The sequence below is a fragment of the Leucoraja erinacea genome, chromosome 21 (assembly GCF_028641065.1).
Source record: "Leucoraja erinacea ecotype New England chromosome 21, Leri_hhj_1, whole genome shotgun sequence".
Taxonomy (NCBI): Eukaryota; Metazoa; Chordata; class Chondrichthyes; order Rajiformes; family Rajidae; genus Leucoraja; species Leucoraja erinaceus.
In genome coordinates, this window is record NC_073397.1 from 15,209,498 (window position 1) to 15,223,628 (window position 14,131).

The 14,131-nt window shown below is 44.7% G+C and overlaps 1 protein-coding gene across 1 annotated transcript in view; it reads right to left on the bottom strand.

The window, feature by feature from the left end:
* The window catches only part of ppp1r16b (protein phosphatase 1, regulatory subunit 16B), a 123,361-nt gene that overhangs the window by 47,644 nt on the left and 61,586 nt on the right, over positions 1-14,131 (bottom strand). Inside the window, exon 3 of the mRNA XM_055652181.1 lies at positions 5,694-5,764. Within this exon, the coding sequence (XP_055508156.1) occupies positions 5,694-5,764 (71 nt within the window). The remainder of the gene's footprint in view (positions 1-5,693; positions 5,765-14,131) is intronic.

Here is a 14,131-nt window from a genome sequence, read left to right on the forward strand (position 1 = left end):
ACTGAGAGATCTAAAAACAAGGATGAGAATCTCAAATTAAGAAAAAGTCAGACAAACAGTAATAAAATTCACATTGTGCACAAAAAAATCATGCTTTTCCTGTCACAAATAGGACATATTTTCAATAATCAAGAGTGTTTAATTGTCACATGTACTGAAAAAAACAATGAAATTCTTATATGCAGCAGCATAACAGGCCTGTAAACATAGTACTCATAGATAATGTAATTAAAAAAACACGTTTAATAAATGTTAAAAAAATGTTTTTTAGCACAAAAAATGCCTGAAGTCCCCAGTGCAACCGATACAGTTTGTAGTTCATAGTTTAGTTGGCGTTTGTAGTGTTCAAGAGCCTGATGGTGTGGTTCCTTGATGATGCTGGCTGCCTTTTAGACTTTAGTGATACAGAGTGAAAACAGGCCCTTCAGTCTACACCAACCAGCAATCTCCCTGTACACTATCACTATCCCACAGACTTGGTACAAGTTACAGTTTTACTGAAACCTATTAACGTACAAACCTCTATACGTCTTTGGAGTGTGGGAGGAAACTGGAGCACCCAGGTAAAAGCCTTGCAGTCACAGGGAGAACGTACAATCTCCGTACAGACAGCACCCGTAGTCAGGATCGAACCCGGGTCTCTGGCACTGTAATACAGCAACTCTACCGCTGCACCACTGTGCCGTCCTAGTGCAAAAAAAAATTCAAAGTCCCGAGGGCAACCGAGACAATTTGTAGTTCGTAGTACAGTTGGTGTTTGTGATGTTCAAGAGCCTGATGGTTATTGGGAAGATGCTGTCCCTGAACCTGGAGGTCACAGCTTTCAGACTCCTATACCTGTTTCACAATGGTAGGAGTGAAATGAGAGTGTGGCCAGGGTGGTGTGGGTCCATGATGATAGTGGCTGACATTTTTTGTGACACAGCCTTTTTGTTGTTCTTCTGACCTTAAGAACCAACTTCCATTGTGGTTGTTGGACCCAGCTCACATCTCTGGACTGCTCTTATGTTGAATTCTATCAGTTACTGGACATCCAGATGACAACTCTGTTTGGGAGTTTGTACGTTCTCCCCGTGATCACATGGGTTTTCTCCGGGTGCTCCGGTTCCATCCCACACTCCAAAGACATAGAGGCTCTCAGGTTAATTGGCTGCGGTAAAGAGTGTAAATTGTCCCTAGTGTGTAGGAAAGTGCAAGTGTCTGGGGTGATTGCCAGTCAGCATAGACCTGGTGGGCTGAACGGCCTGTTTCCGTGCTGTACCTCTAAACCAAACTAAACTAAACACAAGATCTTATAGAGGTGTATAAAATAATGAGAGGAATAGATCGGGTGGATGCACAGAGTCTCTTGCACAGAGTAGGACAATCAAGGGCCACAGGACATAGGTTTAAGGTGAAGGGGAAAAAATTTAACATGAATCTGAGAGGTAACTTTTTCACACAAAGGGTGGTGGGTGTATGGAACAAGCTGCCAGAGGAGGTAGTTGAAGCTGGGACTATCCATACGTTTAAGAAACAGTTAGACAGGTACATGGATAGGACAGGTATGGCGGAGTATAGACCAAACGCGGGCAGGGGGGACTAGTGTAGATGGGACAAGTTGGCTGATGTGGGCCAAAGGGCCTGTTTCCTCTCTGTGTGTCTCTAAGACGTTTCAAGACAACAAAACCTCCAGATGTTCCAATAACCCAGAATCTGCTTATCCAGTTGAAGACATCTAATTACACGTTAACTATAAATTAACAATTACTCTTGTAGATAATCAACAAGTCTCTGTACAACTGGGTGTTGATTAAGAAAAAAAATGAAAGTCCCAAAACATTCACACAGCAGATGGAGAGCAAGAGATATTCTCAGGAAATATCAGCATAAATAAAAAACGGCTGGGCCACATTAAAATTGAGACAAAGGGAACTGTTGGTTTGCAAGAAAAAAGGATAGAGTCCAGAGTTAGAAGGTGTAAGTTTAAGGTGAGAGGGGAAAGATTTTGAAAGAGACCTGAAGGGTGATTGCTTCATACACAGGGTGGTGTGTATATGGAACAAACTACCAGGGCAAGCTATGGTATAGCAATGTTCCACAGGGATTTGGATAGGAACATGGATAGGAAAGATTTAGAGGGTCGGCCATACACTAGCTCTATGTTATCCATCTTTTGCTTCCTACACACTAGGGGCAAGTTACAGAAGCCAATTAACCTACAAACCCGCACATCTTTGGGATGTGGGAGAAAGCTGGAGCACCCGGAGAAAACCCATGGGGGTCACACGGAGAACGAGCAGACAGCACCCGGGGTCAGGATCGAACCCGGTACACTGGTGCCGTGAGGTAGCAACCGAACCGCTGCGCCACTGTGACCTCCCTGTATGATTCTACGACATCCTTTGCAGCACCAAAGAACACAAATGAGTTTTTGTCAACCTGTGCTCCAGGGACAACCGTCTCATCTCATCCCTTTACCAATCTCTCACGGAAACTACCTTAACTCGATTGTTTAGGAGTTCAACCAGAAAGAGCACATTTTGTAGGGAGGGTAATTCTACCAGCTCCACAAGTCACACCAAGCTCTCCGACAAACATTGGTTCATCTGATAAACTGAGCAGCATCTACCAAAAAGGGTTTGACCAAAATAAGACCAAGCTGCAAAGGAAATATTTTAACCAGTGCTGCTATTTTGATAAACTTTAAACATTTCCTGGATCTCTTGTCATTTACTTTCTCTTTAGATAGATGCAAACATTCAGCAGTAAGCCACAGGGCGTTTAATCTTAAACTTTCGTGCCATGTGTCACAGTGTGTTGGGTAGCAGAGGCCTGAGTCACACCCGTGTTAACTCATAAATCTCAACTTAATGGCTGAGGAAAGAATTGTTTCTTTTTTCACTGAACATAGCAAAATAATTAGGAGTACCACTGCTGTACGTCATATACTTCATCAATAATTATTTCCTGTGCTATACGGTTCGATGTTCTATGTTTACACAGGTCCAGAGGAGATTTATGAGAATGATCCCAGAAGTGATCAGGTTAACATGTGATGAGCGTTGACAAATTTGGGGAGCCAAACAGTATTGAACAGGTTGACAAATTTGCAGACGACACAAAGCTGGGTGACAGTGTGAACTGTGAGGAGGATGCTATGAGAATGCAGGGTGACTTGGACAGGTTGGATGAGTGGACAGATGCATGGCAGATGCATGGCAGATGCAGTTTAATGTGGATAAATGTGAGGTTATCCACTTTGGTAGCAAAAACAGGAAGGCAGATTATTATCTAAATGGTGTCACGTTGGGAAAAGGGGAAATACAACGGGATCTGGGGGGTCCTTGTTCATCAGTCAATGAAAGTAAGCGTGCAGGTACAGCAGGCAGTGAAGAAAGCGAATGGCATGTTGGCCTTTATAACAAGAGGAGTCGAGTATAGGAGCAAAGAGGTCCTTCACAGTTGTATAGGGTCCTAGTGAGACCACACCTGGAGTATTGTGTGCAGTTTTGGTCCCCTAATTTGAGGAAGGACAGTCTTGCTTTTGAGGGAGTGCAGCGTAGGTTTACAAGGTTAATTCGCGGGATGGCGGGACTGTCATATGCCGAGAGAATGGAGCGGTTGGGCTTGTATACTCTGGAGTTTAGAAGGATGAGAGGGGATCTTATTGAAACATGTAAAATTATTAAGGGTTTGGACACGCTAGAGGCTGGAAACATGTCCCCGATGTTGGGGGAGTCCAGAACCAGGGGCCACAGTTTAAGAATAAGGGATAAGCCATGTAGAACGGAGATGATGAAACACTTTTTCACACAGAGAGTTCTGAGCCTGTAGAATTCTCTGCCTCAGAGGGCGGTGGAGGCTGGTTCTCTGGATACTTTCAAGAGAGAGCTAGAGAGGGCTCTTAAAGATAGCAGAGTCAGGAAATATTGGGAGAAGGCAGGTATTGATCGGGGATGATCAGCCATGATCACATTGAATGGCGGTGCTGGCTCGAAGGGCCGTGTGGCCTACTCCTGCACCTATTGCCTATTGGCTGACAGTCATTTCCCAGGATGGAAATATCAATAGAGAGAGGGGCAAAGTTAAAGGAGATGTGCGGGGTAATATTTTTTGACACTGAGGTTGGTGAGTGCCTGGAATGCGCAGCCGGGGATGATGGTGGAAGCAGATACGGACGTGGCATTTAAGAGGCTTTTGGAGAGGAGTTAGAAGTGGCCCTTGTGGCTAAAGGTATCAGGGGGTATGGTGAGAAGGCAGGTACAGGATACTGATTTGGATGGTCAGCCATGATCATATTGAATGGCGGTGCAGGCTCGAAGGGCCAAATGGCCTACTCCTGCACCTATGTTTCTATGTTTCTATGCATAAGGCTCTGCAGGGATATGGATCGTGTGCAGGCAGATAAGAGTTGGTCTTGGCATAACGTTCAGTACTGACATTGTGGGCCGAAGGGCCTGTTCTTGTGCTGTACAGCTCTATGTTCTATATTCCAAGTTGCGAGAAGCATGTTGTAGGAGGAGAGGCAAAGTGGTGAAGCAAAGGGATTTTGGTGTCCAGGCACCAGATGCAGTGTCACCAATGATGGAGCCAATAAACCCATCCACATCTGTCATTGATGGGTCAACACTGGACAGTTACACAAAGCTAATTGGATTCCTGCTGCTTTGTGTTTAAGATATCACAAAGATACCAATTCAGGAAGGAGCAGGGGTGGGAAGAGGAAAATACCACTTGGTGTTGTTACTCCATCTTGAGTGAGCATTGTGTTTCCAACGCACCTCCTCGCTATCTCCTCACGGTCATGGTATTCAATAGTTAGACACATAACTTGATGGGTGACTCAGTGGGGCAGCTGGTGGAGCTGCTGCCACACAGCGCCACTGACTTGGGTTCAATCCTGACCTCGGGTGCTATATGTGTGGAGTTTGTACGTTCTCCCTGTGACTGCGTGGATTTTCTCCGGGTGCTCCAGTTTCTTCCTACACTACAAAGACGTGTGGGGTTGTAGGTTAATTGGCTTCTGTAAATTGTCCCTGGTGTGTAGGTTAGAACTAGTGTATGGCAGCTGGTTTGTTGCCACAGACTCGGTGGGCTGATTGGCCTGATTCCAAGCTATGACTCTAAAACTAATAAAAACTACAACACAAGTTTATATGATTCAATGGGACCTTATATGATTATGGTAAACAAGGCTTCATACGAGATTCTGCTCAAAATAAGGAGATTGTATGCCGACTTCTTCAGACAATTTATAAAACTGATGTTCCTAATTTTTGGCACCATTTCAGTAAATCTCTGTGTAGTTTTTAGTTGAGATACAGAGCAGCAACTGGCCCTTCAACCCATCAAGCCCGTACTGACCAATGATCCCCGCTACACACACTATCCTACAGCCACTAGGAACAATTTATAATTTTACCGAAGCCAATAAACCTACAAGCCTGTTTGGCTTTAGCGTATGGGAGGAAACCGGAACACCCGGAAAAAACTCACGCAGGTCATGGGGAAAATGTACAAACTCCATACAGACAGCACCCGTAGTCTAGATCGAACCCGGGTCTCTGGCGCTGTAAGACAGCAACTCTACCGCTGCGCCACAGTGCTGCCCCTCTGTTCTGGAGGCTGCATCCAATCGCGGCACCAGTTTATTCAGCTGAATCACAGGAAAGATTTTGGAAAAGTAAGTGAATCAGAAGACTGCTTCTCACCTGATGCAACGCAGTGAGTCCGTCTTCATTGCTCAAGTCTGGATTTATATTTTTCTTCAGTAAGTGGCTCACTGCAAGAAAAAAATTACAATTACACATAGAAAATCTCTGGTGGACAAAAATGCTGGAGAAACTCAGCGGGTGAGGCAGCATTGATGGAGTGAAGTAATAGGTGACGTTTCGGGTCAAGACCCTTCTTCAGACTGAGAAAATCTCTGCTTTTAGGCTGACTTTCCCCAATTAGCAAAAGGAATGGAGCTATACAGAATTATAGATTTTAGAATGCATCTTTTCAGCTTGTTCCTGCCCTTCTTCCTCCCATTTCCGAAAGGCAGAGGATACTGAAGCTTGGAAGCATGTACAACCAGACTCAGGAACAGCTTCTTCCCCTCTGTTATCAAACTTCTGAACGGTCCTTCCATAGGCTAGAGTACAGTCCCAATTGTCTGATCTAGCTCACTGCGGACATTGGACTCTGAAACCGTTACTCTACAATGCTGAGAACTATATTTAGTTTTGTGTAGAGTTTTGACATGCAACATGGAAATAGGTCGATCAGCCCTCCGAGTCTTCACCGACCATCTAGCTCCCATTTAGACTAGATCTATATTATTCATCCACTCACCTACACACTAGATGTAAAATAGAATCTTTTTTTACAGAGGCCGATGACCCGCATGTCTTTGGGGTGTGGGAGGGAACTGGAGCGTTCCAACATCCACACAGACAGTAGCCAAGGACAGGATCAAACCCGGGTCTCTAGCGCTGTGAGGTAGAGGCTCTACCATGCCACCTATGTAGCCTTCTCATTGCTCTGCCTTACAGCATCTCTAAATGTTACGAAATATTTAGACAAGTACATGGATACGGTTGGTTAAGAGGGATATGGACCAAATGGTGGCAGGTGGGACTAGTGTAGATGGGACGTGTTGGTCGGTGTGGGCAAGTTGGGTCAAAGGGCCTGTTCCCCTGTTGTACGACTCAATGACTCTACCTGTTGTCCTTGTGTTTGGCTTCATTGTATTCATGTGCATTCATGTATTATCTGACTTGATTTGATAGCATAGGGAATGAAAGGACTGGTTAGTGGAAACAGGCCCTTCAGCCCACTGGGTAAATCAACCATCCCTTTACACTAATCCGACATTAATTCCATTTCTCTCCACATTCCCACATATATCCCACAGTTCACCAACACGCTAGGACTGATATACCTAGGACATTTAACCAAGCAAGTCATTGGGATTCAGGAGGAAAATGGAGCACAGCGAGTAAACTCACCCACGGGGTCACGGGAAAGCATGCAAACTCCACACAGACAGCACCCAATGTCAGGATCAAAGCCAAGTCTCTGGTGCCATCATGGACAAAATTTAAGAGGAGGACATGTCCCATAGTGAAATCGCACATGCATGTTAGCTTTGGAGAGTATGATCCCAAATTGCTCTGATTGTAAGCAAGTGAAAATGGTTCCATTCAACTATAGATGCCATATCTCCGACTCACGATGCCTTAACCTTATCTCACTTGGAAAAGCAACAAAGCACCAATTTGTCCCTAGCTTCCCAGATGAGAGAAAGACAAAATGTGTAGGAAGGAACTGCAGATGCTGGTTTACACCGAAGCTAGACAAGTCAAGTCAAGTCAAGTCAAGTTTATTCGTCACATACACATACGAGATGTGCAGTGAAATGAAAGTGGCAATGCTCGCGGACTTTTGTGCAAAAGACAAACAACCAAACAACCAAACAAATTATAAACACAATCATAACACACATATTCTTTTACATAATAAATAATGGAAGGAAAAACGTTCAGTAGTCCCTGGTGAGATAGGCGTTTACAGTCCGAATGGCCTCTGGGAAGAAACTCCTTCTCAACCTCTCCGTTCTCACCACATGGCAACGGAGGCGTTTGCCTGACCGTAGCAGCTGGAACAGTCCGTTGCAATTGAACTATAGTGCGTTCGGCTGACACAAAATGCTGGAGGAACTCAGCGGGTCAGGCAGCAATTCTGGAGAAAAAGAGTAAGTGACGTTTCGGGTCGGGACCCTTCTTCAGACTGAAAGGGGGGGGGGGGGGGGGGGGGGGGGGGGGGGGGGGGGGGGGGTTTAGTTTCAGTCTAACATCTCGAACTGTACCATATTATTTTTTGTTAGAGATGCTGCCTGACCCGCTGAGTTATTTCAGCCGTTTGTGTCTTTCCTTAAGAGAAATCTTTCCTTAGCTCATCTCAGGTCAGTAGAGTTGCTGCCTTACTGCGCCAGAGACCCAGGTTCAATCCTGACTACGGGTGCTGTCTGTACGGCGTTTGCACGTTCACCCTGTGACCCCGTGGGTTTTCCCTGGGTGCTCCGGTTTGCCTTGGGTAAAGTTGTAAATTGTCACTGGTATGTAGGACGTTGCTAGTATAGGGGGATCGCTGGTCGGCGTGGACCCAGTGGGGCTGAAGAGTTGTTTCCACGCTGTATGTATAAACTACACTGCTGCTCTGACATACAAAGAACAGCAGAGTTGCGAATTCTAATAAGCTGTTCCTACGCCGAGCCAAGCTTCTGAAATAACCGGAAGTAACGATAATTAGAGAAAAATGTATCTTGCATGATCAGAACTTTAAACAGTCACACCCTTCATTCATTCCAATATTTATAATTACTTCAGTTGCCAGCCAATGATATTGGATATTCTAACATGACAGCTAAGGAATGAATTTGGTGCCCAGTGGATGACATCAAACAAACCAATTAAAACCACAATTAAGCAATTAACGTAAAGGGGTGGCACAGTGGCACAGCGGTAGAGTTACTGCCATGTAGCGCCAAAGACCAGTGTTCGGTCCTGACTACGGGTGCCGTCTGTACGGATTTTGTACGTTCTCCCTGTGGCCGAGTGGGTTTTCCCCAGGTGTTCCAGTTTCCTCCCACACTCCAAAGATGTACAAGTTTGCAGGTTATTTGGTTTCTGTAAATTGACCCAAGTGTGTAGCATTGAACTAGCGTATGGGTGATCACTGGTTGGCATGGACTCGGTGGGCCAAAGAGCCTGTTTCCGCGCAGTATCTCTAAAGTCTAAAAAGGAGGAAGTGAGGTAGTTTGCTGATGCTTACCAAATGTACAATTTCATTGGCAAATCCTTGACAAATGAAGGGGGTGGGAGATTGCAACCTTCACGTGGTCCTCCCTGTTTCGACGAATGCAATCAACCTGGCGTGCACACTCAAATAAGATCAAATAGAACAAGTTGTCCTACAACTTTAGGCACGCCATACGCAAGGAGAAGAAGACAAATGAAGAATTCAGTTCATGCATTTAGCAGCGTGTTGATAACGCTCAGATATGGCCAAATAAATGGCAAATTATGTTCACACTGCAAAGGTGCCAGACATTTACCATCTCAGATAAGCGCGAGTCTATGACATTCTGTGGTATTAGTATCGTTGAGGCACCACCGTCCACACCCTGAGGTCACCACAGACCAGAATCTCAGCAAGTCCATCCAAGGGTGGCACGGTGACACAGCAGTAAAGTTACTGCTCTACAATGCCAGAGACCCGGGTTCGATGTTGACTAAGGGTGCTGTCTATATGGAGTTTGTACATTCTCCCTGTGACCGCATGGGTTTTCTCCAGGTGCTCTGGCTTCCTCCAACTTGCCAAAGACAAACAGGTTTGTTGATCAATTGCCTTCTGTGAATTGCCCATAGTGTGTATGTGCCAGTTTACTGGGTGATCGATGGTTGGTGCAGACTCTGCGGGCCGAAGGGCCTGTTTCCGTGCTCTATATCTAATGTCTATCGTGGCTAGATTTAATCCCGACAATATGTCTTTAAAAAGGCCAGGAGGTGCAATTCTTGAAACAATAAAAACTGTTCGTGACGGCCTTTTCTATTTTCTATTTTCGGCTTAATTTTATTTTTACGAGGTAGCAACAAATTTGTAGAGTGAAGCAGCAAGTCTAGGGGTTAGGAGTATGTTTATGTAGGAGGTGCTCAGGGGACTGGAGTCCAACATTTACTGTGATCTGTCACTGGTGCTAGATCCATGCACGCAAGGGCACTGGGCTGCAGAATTCCAATCTGTGATTCTTACTTTCCTCACATCCCAGGAAATGATTTAGATCAGCGATCTAATTATATCCCAGTAACAAAGGAGGTTACAAAGGTGGTGAACACTGGTTCTGACCTCCCCAACATCGAAGGGATCGACAGGAGATGTTGCCTCAAAATGGCAGCCGGCATCGTAAAGGACCCACACCACCCTGGCCACCCTCTCATTTTACTCCTGCCATTAGGACAAATTTATAAGAGCCAGAAAACTGTAATATCCAGGTTCAGCAACAACCTCATCAACCATCAAGCTACTGAATTCTACGAACTTCAACTAAACTCTGAACTAGGAACTGCCTTGATTACACGAGGAATGTCGGGCTTGTTTTTTTGATTTTGTAATAGTTTTTTTTTAATTATTTATTGAACTTTTTGTGGTTTATTACGGGTTTTACAGTCCTATGTTTCCATATCTGTTGTGCTGCTGTAGGAATTTCATTGTTCCGTTTCAGAACATATGACAATAAAACACTTGATATTAGCGCTATACACAAGCATTTATAGATGTATAATTACTAACTCTGACTCCCAGTCAAATAGTGAGATACCCCACGGAAAACAGGCCCTTTGGCCCATCCAGTCTCTGTTGTCCATGAGTCACCTATTTACACTAATCTAATACAACTTTATTCTCTCCACATTGTTGTCCATTCAGATTTTACGACTTTCCTACACACTAGCGACAATTTTACAGAGGGCCCATTAACTTACCAAACCCGCAGGTGTGGAAGGAAACCAGAGCACCCGGAGGAAACCCACGCGGTCACAGGGGGAACGTGCAAATTCCACACGGACAACACCCTTGGTCAGATTCAAACCCAAGCCTCTGGCGCTGTGAGGCAGCGGCACTACCAGCTGCGCCACTGTGCTGCCCCTGCACCGCCTCTCACTTTAACTAACACATTCAAAGCTGACGACCCAAATGATTTTGTACAGGGAGAACATTTATGTTTCCGACAGTCAGGTGGATTCTTAAACTAATTACTTGGGGAGAGACTGGAGGGAGAAAAAACGTTCCTATTTTCAAATAAATAGGCAGCGGGAATTCTAGACTGAGTTGATCATTAACTCAATAGTCGCTCAATTGAAATGTGCTATCACAGCTTGAGTAAAGATACAGCTGAGATTATCTGCCTATTTTAATGCACGTACGCACTTGGACACGCGAATGTACACGCAGACACAAAGTAATGGTGTGTTGGATTAGTTACATGGACATTTACATGTGGCAGCAGCTGTCTCACCGATGCAAGGTTGTAGTGTTGGAAACGTATTCCTCATTAAACTGAGAGGATCAAAAGGGCACAGCTGTAATTCTCCGATCTCTCTTGGAAACATGCTGGTCTTGGTCATACATGATCGCCCACAGTAATTGAGCTCATGTTGGTTTAGGCATCATATATGTTTAATGCCGGATGTATAAGAGCTTTGAACAACAGACATGTACCTCTAGCAGGAGTGGATGTCTCTCGGTTCCACGTCCAGGCGTCAGAGTTTAAAGTGGTCTTCTGTAAATCGGCGAGAGCAATGGTAGACTCACCGACCCTTTTGCTGAACACTTATTCTCGGTCCGCTGAGGCCCGCTGGATCTCCCGGTTTCCAACCATTTCAACTCCCCTCCCCGTCCCACTTTCGCATCCACTCCTGACGCACTCGGGGCAATTGACAGACGCCCATTAACCTACAAACCTGCACGTCTTTGAGATGAGGGAGGGAAACCCACACAGTCACAGGGAGAACCTGCAAACGTTTCACAGGCAGCGCCTGAGGCCAGGGTTTAACCCCGGACTCTGGTGCTGTGAGGCAGTAGCTCTACCAGCTGCGTCACTGTGCCACCATTTCATGACCTCTTCCCAACCACCCCACGCAAAGTATTTTGCCTTTAGTTGGAGAATGGGATAAAAATGAAAATTGTATTTGGGGAAATTTACTATGATGGGCAAGGTTATTTTACAGGGTCTGAAGAAGGGTCTCATCTTGAAATGTCACCTGTCCATGCTCTCCAGAGATGCTGCCTGACCCGTTGAATTACTCCAGCACCTTGTGTCCTCTTGTATAAAGCAGCATCTATAGTTCCTTGCTTCTAGGTTATTTTGCAGCATTGTACATTTCTAGTGACCTGTGAATGGATTTGATGATAATGGTAGTAAGTGCTTCAGGGTAATTTGCATTATTAATCCTAGTTTACAGTTCTCCACAAGTCACTATGATATGTCATAGCGAGAACTGTTCAGTGCATTAATATGCTTTAGAAGAAGCAATTAATCGGACAACATTTCAGACCTCTCAGACTGTACCTACAGATACAATTTCAAAAAGCAATTAAGAATTTGTCTTGCTTCCAGCAAAAATATCGCTACGCTCTGCCCAGACAATTACTTGAGCACCACATGGCATATTGTTTGCCAGATATCACTTAACAAGACATTCTGGCTGATGCTATAAAAGAAAAATAGACAATGCTTCATCAAGGTCTTCATAGGTGTCAGAATATTGCAATAACATCAATGTAAGACCAGGACGATTCTCAGAATAGGATTGCATAAAATGCTGGTTGTTTATAGTTTAGAGAGACAGCATGGAAACAGGCCCTTCAGTCCACCGAGTGCATGCCGACCATTGATCTCCCATTCACACTTGTTCTATGTAATCCCACTTCCGCATCCACTCCCCAGTTTAGTTTAGTTTATTATTGTCACATGTACCAAGGTACAATGGAAGCTTATTTGTTGCGTGCTATCCGGTCAGCAGAAAGGCTATACATGATTACGATCAAGCTGTCCACAGTGTACAGATTCAGGACAAGGGAATGATGTTAAATGCAAGATAAAGTCCCGTCTCTACACACTAGGGGCAATTGATAAAGGCCAAATATCCGACAAACCCGCACGTCTTTGGGATGTGATAGGAAACCGGATCACCCGGAGGAAATCCTAGTGGTCGCAGGGAGAACGTGCTAACCTCACACAGACAGCAGCCAAGGCGTGAATCAAACCCTTCTGAGGCAGTGTCTCAAGCTGTGCCACTGTGGCAAGCTGGTTGCACACCAACTAAAGTACTGGGTACATTTCTAGTCACCATGTTTCAGGAAAGAAGAGCAAGAATTTCGGATTGTGCAAAAGAAATATCCTCTGACGATCCCCTGAGTGTTTGAATTATAAAAGATGGACAAGAAGGACCCATTTCTCTTTGCAAAATAAATCAAATGTTAGGAGTTACAGATTTACAGAATTGGTGGAAAGGTTCCAGGGAGCCATTGTAATATTGTAGTGGTGTCTAGAACGCAGTGCCTGAAAGGGCTGAAGATGGAAACATTCATCATGTCTACAAATTACCTGGATAGTACAGGGGATGAGATTCGGAGATGAGATTGTGGACTGAATAATGTCTCCAATTTAGTTTAGTTTGTACAAACAATGTACAAACTCCACAGACAGTACCCATAGTCAGGATCGAACTCTGGTCTCTGGCACTGTGAGGCAGTAGCTCTGCCACTGCGCCACTGTGCCACCCCCTCTGTGCCGTGAATGGTCTTGAACCTACAAATTACGCAGGGATAGCTTAGAAGAATATCTTCTGCACCAGGGCAAGCAGGGTTATTAGTTCCACATGAGTAATAAGATGAATACACAGTATTATCCTCCACAAGCCACAATTCCATGATTACTTATGTCTCTATGGCTTCTGTGAAACGTATGGTCTCTTAAGCTTACTGTCTTATCTGCTGTGAACAATACACCATCTTATTCACTATAGCAGATATACAGCAGCATGAGTTACATTATCGTTATGGAGGTATATAAAACCAGGGGGGGATTCATAGATGAGGTGAATGATCAGTCTTCTTCACAGGGTGATGTAGTCCAAAACTAGAAGGCATAGATTTAAGGGAAGAGGGAACCAGTTAAAGAGAGGCAATTTATCACACATATGGAATGAGCTCCCAGTGGTGGAGGCAGGTACAATTATAACGTTTAAAAGACACTTGGACAGGTACATGGTAGGAAAATTTGGGGGGAAAATGGACTAAATGCAGGCAAATTAAACTAGTTCGGGTAGGCAACTTGGTCGGAATGGGCAAGTTGGGCTGAAGGGCCTGATTCCGCACTTGGAACTTCAATTCTCAGCCCACAAAAATAACATGGAAGAGTGTAGGCGTGCTGAGGAACAGGTGAAGTTGAATCTAAGATTCATAAACTTTCCACGATGTCTGGTTTCCCATACTTCATATGTGACTGCTTTAAACCATAAGCCATGGATGATAAAAGGTGAACGCAATGGATAAATGAGTCCTTTTAAAAAATTATTCCAAGCCTATGATCCAAAACGAGCTT